Genomic DNA, 11,957 nt, shown 5'->3' with positions numbered 1-11,957 from the left:
TGATTTCCTATTACCCAGTTTTCCTTTGTGTATTGAGTGGATGAATCATGATCCTGGCAGTGATAAACCTGGCAATATGTGTGCCATAGGCTGTATGGATCCTGTAATCACTGTATGGGATTTAGATATACAAGACTCTATAGAGCCCACCTTTAAATTGGGTTCGAAAGGCAGTCGTAAGAAGAACAAAGAAGCCTATGGTCATAAAGATGCTGTTTTAGATTTGTCCTGGAATCGTCAATATGAACATATTTTAGCTTCTGGTTCAGTAGATCAAACTTTAATTCTATGGGATTTGGATGAAGGACAACCTCACACTACTATAACCGCTTTTGAAGAGAAAGTCCAGTCAATTGGTTTCCATCCTGAGGAAGCTCAAAGCATTTTGGCCGGCTCTGCTGATGGTTTAGTGCGTTTATTCGATTGCCGTGATCCAGAACAGGTAAACACCTCCTTTGTCAAATGGCAAATACCTGGAGAAGTTGAAAAGGTTCTCTGGAATACTTGTGATAGTAATTACTTTATTATTGGCTCCAATGAGGGTTCCTTACACTATGCTGACAAACGTCAACCCAAAAAATTATTATGGTCTTACAAGGCCCACGAAGAGGAAATCTCTGGCATTTGCTTCAATTCCGAGGTAAAGAATCTGCTAACCTCCACCTCTACAGAGGGTTGTCTGAAAATCTGGAATTTCAATACTGCCGAAATTAAGCCGGTCTACTCACATGACTTCCAAATGGGACGTTTGCAGTGTATGAAACAGTGTCCCGAAGATCCTTTCACTTTGGCGTTTGGCGGTGAGAAACCTCCACGTTGCCGTGTCTTCAACATCAAGAACTTTGAGGCAGTACGACAAGTATTTAATATACCCACTGTGGAGCAGGAATAATTTGTTAATTTGACATTTATTTTGACGCAGGCGTATTTCCCATTTTTTACAAAGTTTTCTTTTTTAATTCTTATGTACAGTTTTTCATAAATTAGTAATTAATTTACTATTATCGCTAATAATTTTTATTTTAGTAAAAAATAAATATAACTTTTAAATACAAGTTAATGGAAATGTTTGTTTTTGTTTTAATTTAAAGAATTTTATACAATATTTAGTTATATTTCTAAAGTTTTCTTAAAAATAATTTTAAAGAAAATTCAAATAGATTAGAAACCGTTTTTTGCAAAAACTAGGTAAAGTATATAAAAAAAATTAACTTCATTTAGTAGAAAAAATAATCTTAAACTAGGTATTTACTTAAATCAATAAAAGTAAAACAATTTATACATTAAGTTGAAACTTTAGCGGATACTAAAACCACTTGTTCCCCTCTTAATAGAAGTTGTGGCAAATGTCTTTTAACCTCCACACGTTTTCTCGACAAACTTTTAACACTCTGTTGCGGCAGGGTTATACCTAATTGCTCTAAAATATAAGAACAATCTTCGGGCTGTTGATGGTTAACTAAATTATCTTCAGCATATTTATATTTACGCTGTTCAAAGCATTCTAGCACATCGGCTAACAAAAGATTCCAATGACGATCAAACATTTTTAGTTCTCCTTCAATATAGCCTTTAATGCCATGTTCTTTTCTTACTAGAACTCTTATCCTGCGGCTTTCTTTAACAAATTCCTGCAATTGTTTGATAGGTCCTTCTGATTGAGCCATTTGTATTAGAATGTTTCTTTGATGTTTTTGTTTAACTTTCGCCTGTGTTCTGATGGCCATTTGATGGTCTTGGAAACGTCTCTGTGTTCTTTCCTCCTCTACTAATAAGGGATTTTTGTTATCTTTGCTGCCTGCCGCCAAGTTAGTTTTAGGTTTTTTATTTAAACCCATTATACCAAACTTTTTCAGAGCCGTTTCAAAGGCTGCCATATTCTGATAGATAATTTTGGGCTGTTTTTCTGTTACTCGATAGTTGGGATCATATAAAGCCTTTAAAGGATTGAAATGTTCACTTGTAATATCCAATTCCTCATCATCATCATTGCCAGAAGGCTTTTCTGTTTTATGTTCTGCTTCGGCCAATTCTGTCCCGGAAGGATTAGTTTGTGTGCTTGAGGCTTGGTCTTCTTGTTCTTTTGTTATTTGTTCCATTTCGTTACAATTTTAAATAACAAATAAACAAAATTGTAAACAAAATTTAAATTTATTTTTAAAAGTTTTAAGAAGAATAACTAAAGCATAATTAGTGCAAAACAAAGCGATTACAACGTTTTTTTTTATACGGAGTTTGACATTTCAAATGCTTAAACTTGTATAAGAGAAGCCATCTTGTATGAATTTGCATTTGTTTTGTGAGATTTGACAATCATCTGTTATGGTTTAAAAAATGGTGAATAGTGATGGATAAGTGGGTGCAGAGGTCCAAGTCGATCGGCGCCAAGCCGGCTTGGCGCCGCCGCCGAAATTTTTTTTCGGTAAAAGCCGCCGCCGATTCTATCGGCTGAAACCGGCTAACTTCATTAGCCGACTCATCCAGCTAAGTCGGTAAAAATTAATAAAAAAATATACTATATAGTTTTTATTAAATTGTTATTATGTTACAATAATTTTTACAAAGTGTGAAGTAATGTTATTCATTAACTGGTCAATGGCTTATAAATGAAATAAATGAATTAAGAACAATATAAAAAAAATTGGCAGCTCTATAATATTAAAACAAAAAATTAAATATGGTAACATTTAAAATATGCAACTCTAAGCGACGCAAATTTGCTCCCGTTATTTTTTGCAAAAAAAGTAAAATAAAATAATTTAATTGCAAAATGGCCCAAAAAAATATTCGGAGCTACTTTTTAAAAGAATCACAAAATATTCCGGAAATATCTTCAGATTCTGAATCTGAAGAAGAAAATTATATGAAATATATATCCCCTTCATATGATATTAACCATTATAATGATCTATTTAAAAGAAAAATGGCAGTAAAAAAATGGCAAAAGTTATAATAAATCCCAATGGTATTATTATTTTTTTTATTAAATAAGTCTAAATGTAGCCTTCTACATGTACCTGTAACTTGTTAAACTTGTTTTTTTAAGTTTTGTAATAAAAATTACTTAAAAAATGAATACCAAATTGGTATAATTTGTAATTTTTATAATTTGTATCGGCTTCAGCCGGCTTAGAGCCGCCGCCGATTAAATTTACTTCAGCCGCCGCCGCCGACTATTTTCACACGGCTTGGACCTCTGAGTGGGTGACTCTGACTCTGGAGAATTTTTGCAGACCATTTTCAAAACATGAATACTTCTTGCCTTCTTACATGAATACTTAATCCCGATCGTTTAAAATTGCCAGATTTGTCCATTTAACTAACAATATTAGAAGATCCTGACTATGTAGCACCTGTTCCCTTTTGTCAAGCCCGGCTACTTAACCATATACCAAAACTTATTTATATTTAAATGTATAAATAAACAATGTTTTGTGCAATTAATATTAACCAAACTTCAAAAAATTACCATAAAGAAAAAAGAAATCCACCACATAATAAAAATTATATATCTGAACTACCCTGTAGTTATTTTATGTCCACCACACTTTAACTACCAATAAAATACAACAATGCAATGTAAAATCCACATTTGTGTTTTCGATGATGAATTCCACGAAATGAATTCAGTCATTAAATTGAAATCAATGTTATGTTGTTGTTAAACTACGAGAAATTATTTTGCGTGTAGAAATTTGAGATAATTAAAAAGAATTAAGAAAAAAACATAATTTATAGAAAAGAAGCAGAAAAAAACGAGTACAATATGCGTGTTTGTTAATTAAAATGGCAAATAATTGAAGCGTTTAAAATAATTGTTGAAACATAATAAAAAAAGTGTAGAAATTAATTAATCAAGGTGCATATAAAATTTTTTCAGTTTTAAATAAAAGAGAACGAGTGAAAATGATTTTTCATGAATCGCAAATGAATAATGATGTTTGCCAATGATAATTGTATTGTTTTTTGTTGCTTGTTTTTTTGTTTGTGAATATTTTTGATGTTTTGTTTTGTGTTTGACATTTTGCTAGAGATAGAGAATAAATGAAAAAAAAAATATAATGAAAATTTAAAAAATTTATTCATAGCTAATCGAAACAATTTACTAAAGATTAAAAAAATCTAAGAAAATTAACCATCATCATTTGTATGCAGTTTGTGTGCAACGCGGAAACCAGAAAATTACTTCATAATTAAACAACGTTATAAAGAAATAATAAATAAATATTGCATTATATTGTTAATTGCAACACATTTTCTTTTTTACGTTGTTTCTATTGTTTTTGTGTAATAATAGTGCTAATTATAAATTGCTAAATAGAAAAAATAATAATGCAAAGTTAATAAAAAGAAAACCCTTGCAAAAAGCCACCAGCAACAGCTTTTCATAAAAAATTTCATAATTTTCTTTTTCTTTTATACAAAAGGAAATAAATTAAAAACAGGACTTTAGCACTTCATGGGAACAGGCCTATAGTTAGCCTGCCAGACATCAAATTCAATTATTGAAAACAGCAACAAAAAACTGTAAAAAAGTAGTCTAGCCACAAAACTTACAGAAACCAGTTGCCTTTGGCCTACAAGTGTTCAATGTTATTGACGCCACCAGCAGCCGCCATCTATTCAAAGCATCTCCAGCACAACAACAACTACAAATGCTTTAAAAAAGTACTTTAAATCATCTCATTTTGCAGCAGGTTCTTCAAAAAAGTTGTCTTGCCTTTTTGTATTTTTTGCTCTTCCTAAAATAAAACCAAAAAACAACAACAACTGAATTTGCAACAGCAAACGCTAGTGCAATTTTTTATAATAAATACAACAACAGCTGCCCCCTCCCCAAAAATAAAAAAATAAAAACAAAACCTGTTTTTCATTTAGCTCCTCTCAATTATCAGCTGCTCTTTTTAAATTTTGTTTATTGTTGTTGTTGCTAATTTTGTGGGCTTTCGTGTTTATGCTGACAGCTGTTCCTTTGGCCAGCATCCCCCCTTAATAAAAGGTAAGCTTTATTATAAAGTTCTTTTTAATTTTAAATGAAACAAGAAGATCAAGTCCGACTAAGAGATACCTTACAGTAATAAAAAATATAGATAGATAGATAGATAGATAGATAGATAGATAGATAGATAGATAGAATAGATAGATAGATAGATAGATAGATAGATAGATAGATAGATAGATAGATAGATAGATAGATAGATAGATAGATAGATAGATAGATAGATAGATAGATAGATAGATAGATAGATAGATAGATAGATAGATAGATAGATAGATAGATAGATAGATAGATAGATAGATAGATAGATAGATAGATAGATAGATAGATAGATAGATAGATAGATAGATAGATAGATAGATAGATAGATAGATAGATAGATAGATAGATAGATAGATAGATAGATAGATAGATAGATAGATAGATAGATAGATAGATAGATAGATAGATAGATAGATAGATAGATAGATAGATAGATAGATAGATAGATAGATAGATAGATAGATAGATAGATAGATAGATAGATAGATAGATAGATAGATAGATAGATAGATAGATAGATAGATAGATAGATAGATAGATAGATAGATAGATAGATAGATAGATAGATAGATAGATAGATAGATAGATAGATAGATAGATAGATAGATAGATAGATAGATAGATAGATAGATAGATAGATAGATAGATAGATAGATAGATAGATAGATAGATAGATAGATAGATAGATAGATAGATAGATAGATAGATAGATAGATAGATAGATAGATAGATAGATAGATAGATAGATAGATAGATAGATAGATAGATAGATAGATAGATAGATAGATAGATAGATAGATATAGATAGATAGATAGATAGATAGATAGATAGATAGATAGATAGATAGATAGATAGATAGATAGATAGATAGATAGAAAATTAATTAATTAAATTAATGCTAATTTTTAAATTCTGCGAATGCTTTACTGTAAGGTGAGTGTTAGTATCGACTAATATTGTGGGGTATAAACGTCTTATTTCTTGCCAAAATAATAATGACAATATGTCAGTTTTATTTTTCATCTTCCATTTAATAAACCCGCAACATCTGCACTTGTTTTTCTATTTATTCAACAAATGTTGTAATTTCTTTTCTTGGTTTTCACAGATTCTCTTTTATTTATCATTTCTGGGCATGGAATCTAACATGTGTTAGAATTTTTATACTATTGTCAACTTTTTGTTTTTGTTTTTTCTAATGTTATTTCAACATTGTTATTCTAGCCATGACCTATTTTAACCCTCGTTATTATGTTGTAAATGTTTTGATGGTCAGAGAAAAAAAAAAAAACAACCCTCCTACAAAAAGTTAATAGACAAAATATGTCACAATTTCTATTCTATTTCTAATCGTTTGAAGGGTAAATGAAATAAAATATATGTGTTCTTGTGAAAATTAATTAGATAAATCTCGGAATTTGTATTTTTGTGGTTAAGAATAGCAAAGGATTATTAGGTAGATCCATCTAAATAGTATTTTTGTTTTAAATGTTTAGAAAATATAATAAAAAGCTATTTTATTAATAACTTTATAAAAAAAACTATTCAAAATGTTTAATTTAAAAGTTTATCTATATTTGAATCTACTAATTTTAAAATAAACACACCTTTTAAAACTTTATTTTTCATATTTTTAATACATAAACTAAAATTATTAAGTTTTTATATTTCATCATTATTCTCTTGAGGAAAAAAAAAACGAAACCCACTTGCCCACCCTTATATTAAACAATAAAAAAACTTTTGTTTTATTAAGCAGATGCACTTGTTTTCCATCTATGTTTCTACGTATAAAACTCGCTTTACAACGCCATAATCCATATATAATTACTAAAGATAAACCTACACACCCTGCTGTTTGTTATGTGTGATGGTCTATTGTATATAGTTCGATATAAAAACAAAATACTTGAACGAGTATAGAAAAAAACTACAGCAAACATACTCAATAATACTAAATGAAAACTTGTCATATTCATTCATTCACTCTTTCATAAATGCAGCCAGTATACGCTTGTTGGGATCGCACCATAATTGTCGTCATCACTAGAGGTTTGTCAAAGACAAACATTTTTGCGTATTACAACAATAATAACAACGACAACAACATCAATAATAACAAGATTATTATGGATTTTTTTTCTTTCTTTTTTTTTTTGAACAACTACAACATCGACAACAATAAACCTGCATTGTCATCAAGTGACAACATAAAAACTCACTTTCATTTAAACGACAGTGTCTACTAACTTTATAGTTATAAAAAAAATGGTTTATTGTAACCAAATACAATACTATAGTGTAGCAAATGTTACTTTTATTGGGAAACTTTTTTAAAACTTATAGTAAGTAAACAACACTCGCAAATCTTGAGGACTTAACAAGTCTTGCAAAAATTCTGCGAAAATAATGAAGTATCTGTGAAGAGTTGTTACAAATCTGCAAGGGATACACATTTGACGATTCAATCAAGAGCGTATAAAGAGGCTAGGGCCATTTTTCCTACAGAAAGCAAAAGTGAAACCATGGGGGGTATAACCCAAGGAATAGTAGAGACAATGGTTACACCTGTACTGATGTACGAGTTGAAAAGTTTTGCTAGACTCAAACTATAGTAAATTAAGGGAGGATTCTCAGTTTAGCTTAGTTTAAGGAGTGTTAGGTAGAAATAAGGTGCAATTTCACTCAAAAGCCACTAAGGTTCATACTGATTCCCTTCAAAGAAAGTGAATAATTCATATTACAGTCTTAAGACTACATCTACCTTGTCTTTGTCGTGGATTTTTTTCGGATATCAACCATTAATAGTGACAAATGGTTGGATCTTCCTCTTGTCTATTTCATGTAGATTAAAATTCGAACTTAATCTAGCCAGTTTGTCAGCTAACACCTTACCCTGAACATTGTAGTGCCCAGGTACCCAACAGAGCCTTTTTGGAAACATTTTACGACTAAAAAATAATGTATCCTTTAACATATTAATGCTATGTTGTGGATTTTTTCGGATATCAACCTATAATAGTTACAAATGGTTGGATGTTCCTCTTGCCCATTTCATGTGCATCAAGATCCGCACTTAATCTCGCCAGTTTGTCTGTTAACTTATTACCCTGAACATTGTTGTGTCCAGGTAACCAACAGAGCCTTATTGGAAACATTTTACGATTAAACAAGAGTGTAACGTTTAACATATCAATGCTCTAAGTGTAGACTGGCTATACACATAAATTGTTACCACAGACCCCAGACCAATGTGATTCCCAATCAGTTCCGCCGCTTACAAGATCGGTAAGTTTTTCGCTACAAAGGAACAGACACTGGCACTCTGTCACGGCTACGATATTCTGTTCGAGAGGACTGAAGCGTTTACCGGCTTTTAAATTTTAGCTAGATTTACTCTCAGCCCATTTGCCGTCGCCCAATACAGATAACTATAAAATTAAACTCTATGTTGAGGGCACATAGACTATAGTTCTTTGCGGACACGGGACTGCAAGAAAATCGCAATAATTTTGGATTCTTTATTATATATTTCTCCAATATGTGAAGGAAGAGTCTATGGTCGGTACAACCAGGATGAGGTTTCCAATGCGTTATCCAATCAGGTCTTTGAATATTGCGGGTCTCTACACCAGCCAATGAAACAATATGAACTTAAGATCTAGTGGATACCAGAAGATCGTGTGCTCTGAGAAATCTAATAATGGCGTTTACTGTGGCCAAAGTCCTTTATAGCGTTATCTGACGAAATTATCACGATATAATTTCAAAACGTTATAAATTTTCCAGGTTTGTTTTTAAGACTGCTCACTTTGTGTTTCCTTTCATATTTGTCATACTGTCTTTACACATAAGACATCTTAAATGCAGCCAACATTTTCTTAATTTACTTTTAAAACCGGAAGTAAAATGTGGTTATATTTTGTCGTTCAATATGCTTTTTTTTATATTCTTTTCTTTCTCAGAATGATGTTATGAAAGAGTTTTTGAAATACGAAGACAAAAAAACAGCAAGAGGATTAAATTACTTAAGAGCCACTTTGATAAATAATGTTTTTTTTTTTTGTAATAATTGTTCCTATTCTTGTTCCTATGCAAAATAAATTAATAAAACGTAAAAGTTCGATAAGAAACGTTGACAGACAGATATTTTTTAAACAATGAAAGAAATATAAAGATTTTAAATTAAACTTTATTAAAAGTAAAACTTAAGTGCCTTTAAGAATATTTCAAATATGGATTATATTATTACCCATGGGAAATTCCCAGTTCCATTTTATTTAACATTTATTTCAAATATTTCTAATACATTGCACACATGTTTAACCTGTTACATCTGCTTCTAAACAAATCTTTTAGATATTTAACAGCTGTCTGTTGTTTATATTTACTAAATAGTACATGATTTTGAATACTTTAATTTTAAAACCTCCAGAACTCAACGATAATAAACAAACAATTTTTAAGTATAAGATTTCATCAGTTATGTTGTTATTGTTGCGTCCATATTCAGATTTGTAGACTTTGTTTTAGACTCTATTCTCTGCTTTTGTATGCAGCACAAATTAATAAGAAATTTAAATAACGTCATTGCGCTACATTCATTAAAAAAAATCACAAGTGTCAGTTTGTTCGAAAAAAGCTGTAAAAAAAAGAAAAATTAAATATCTTAATTAAAACAATTTAAAATGAAAAGAATCTTTATTTACTACTACATAGATTCTCAAATATTACTTATACTTTATAAAGCCTAATAAATGTTATTATATTTTTTATTTAAAAATAGAAAAAAATAAGATTATAATAAGTGTGTACTTACTTACAAACGAATACCTGTAGTTTTATCAACAAGATTATAAATTTAGATTTTGTATTATGTATATTTATTGTTTTTATAATGATTAAGTAATCAAATTTAATCAATTATAACATTGTTTTCATATTGTTTATTTATTTTAAACTAGAAATATTTTGAATTTAGTCAGACACTCATTTACTTGCAAAAATGAAAGTTTTGATTTAGTTCTTCATGAAAGATTCGGTACGGTGACAACAGTCTTACACAGAGGGAAAAAGACGTTTTAAATCATACACGTCTGGCACCAAATAGACAAATTATAATTTTTCAATAACATCCGTTGTCAAATTAACAACAAAAATATAAAAAATACAAGACGTTATCAAAACAACAAAAAATAATAATATGGTACCAAAGTTTCAAGGCTTTGTTGTCAAACAGAACGTTGCGTTAACGAAATGACAACCATTCGTTGTCGAAATCAAAAGGATGGGATTGCCAAAATGACACAAAGCGTAATCGAAATGACAACAATGCGTTATTGCAATGGCAACGATGAGCTGCCAAAATTGCGACGGTGTTTGTCAAAATCATAACTGGGAGTTATTTAAATTTTATGCACATCCGTTGTCTAAATATTAACAAACGTGGTAAGCTCACGTTTCACAACGAATTGTATTAATTTCGATACTTTTCTACCGGGTTTTTCTCTTTGTGTACAACTATAACAATTCTTGAAGTCGAAATATATTATCAATTGCGACACTCTATTAGACGAATCTGTTTACCAAAAGTATGTTCATATCAAGAATTGAAATGTAAAAATTGCAAACAATACTAACTTTTTGCAAAAAGAGTACTTTTTTTGGGATAAAAGTACTAAATTACTTGTTACCTTTTTCGTTATGGATTACTTTGTTGACAAGTCTTTTATCTACTGACGAGTCTACTGATTTAACTATGGAGTAGTCTATATATTAGTACTCTCAACTGCTCCATATTAACTAGTTAAAGTAATAGTCTTTGGATTGGTATATTGACTAGTTTTTGGACCAGTCTTTGACTATTGATAAGTCTATGGACTAGTCTATTGACTCGTCCATGGGTAATTTAGCAAAAGCTTATGACACAAAGTGTCCCCGCAATATCCCCTTTTTGTCATATAATCTAAAATTCTGTATCCTAGGAGAGTAGTAGTTATATGTTCGATCGACTCTATTTCCTCCTTATCTTCGCATAACCTGCAATAGTCCGGTATATATCTGTCCCATTTACTGACAAAGGCCCTAACTGAGCAATGCCCTGTTAGCATCCCTATCAGAATCCTTAGACTGCAGTCCTATAAATATTTTGGTAGTCTCCATATCAAGTTTTAACCATACTTTGCAATCCAATCTACGATTCCAGGACTGCTTTATGATGTCACGGTTTCTTTCGAATATCAGCCTTTAATAGTGACAAGTGGGTGGTCTTATCATCCTTTCTCTGTCATCAAGGTTCGAACCTAATCTAGCCAGTTTGTCTGCAACTTCATTAACATGCACATTACAGTGCCCCTCCACCCAATCGGGACGCGAATGTAACGTGTGAAAAGCCAATGCTCTAAGAGCAGCTTGACTATCAACATAAAATGTCCCGGGATTGATATGATTCCGTATCAGTTGCGTCCCTTTCCTGATCGCTAGGATGTCTGCTTGGAAGACACCATTCGTCAGGGAGTCTGAAGGACCGTTTCATGTTGATATCAGCGATAGTTGTTTTTAAAAGCGTCAGAAGTGCAGTAACTAGTATTGGTGAAGCCGATTTCGTATCATTATCTGATGATTGGAATGAGTAGGCGGATGACAATTAAACTGGAAGTGTCCAATAAACAACGTTTTGTCAGATCGGCAGCAACCGCGACCGAAATAAGGCAATTTTTAATATAGAAAATGAAGATTATGAATTTAAATAAGATCATCCATATTCATCCAACAATCTACTGGAACGCAATTGGACGTATCAAATCGACGAATATTCCGAAGGCTGCTGTGTAGAATTCATTCTTCTGGACAGATTGTAAAGTTCGAAGTAGGGTCTCGAAGAAGTGGGGTCTAATTAAATTAAAATTCTTTAGG

The 11,957-nt window shown here is 31.0% G+C and overlaps 2 protein-coding genes across 2 annotated transcripts; one reads left to right on the top strand and one right to left on the bottom strand.

Moving 5' to 3' along the window:
* Positions 1 to 4: 4 nt before the first annotated feature.
* On the top strand, positions 5 to 1,060 carry LOC119615751 (periodic tryptophan protein 1 homolog; the record flags this gene model as incomplete). The annotated part of the gene is made up of 1 exon (XM_037971759.1): positions 5 to 1,060. A coding segment is annotated over one exon (888 nt), but the record flags the coding sequence as incomplete, so codon positions are not given.
* A 72-nt stretch (positions 1,061 to 1,132) lies between these two features.
* On the bottom strand, positions 1,133 to 2,338 carry LOC119615752 (U7 snRNA-associated Sm-like protein LSm11). Its single transcript, XM_037971760.1, has one exon. The coding sequence runs from the start codon at positions 2,097 to 2,099 to the stop codon at positions 1,284 to 1,286; it is 816 nt and encodes a 271-aa protein (XP_037827688.1). The 5' UTR covers positions 2,100 to 2,338; the 3' UTR covers positions 1,133 to 1,283.
* Positions 2,339 to 11,957: the final 9,619 nt, after the last annotated feature.

Source organism: Lucilia sericata, unplaced genomic scaffold (assembly GCF_015586225.1).
Source record: "Lucilia sericata isolate MDLA Ls3-8-SP2 unplaced genomic scaffold, ASM1558622v1 Contig007605F_arrow, whole genome shotgun sequence".
Taxonomy (NCBI): Eukaryota; Metazoa; Arthropoda; class Insecta; order Diptera; family Calliphoridae; genus Lucilia; species Lucilia sericata.
Note: the sequence above shows the minus strand (reverse complement) of the source record. Positions and strands in the feature narration are given on the sequence as shown.

Excerpts from the sequence above, each read along its gene's own strand:
- LOC119615752 (XM_037971760.1), bottom strand. The coding sequence starts at position 2,099 with ATGGAACAAATAACAAAAGAACAAGAAGACCAAGCCTCAAGCACACAA.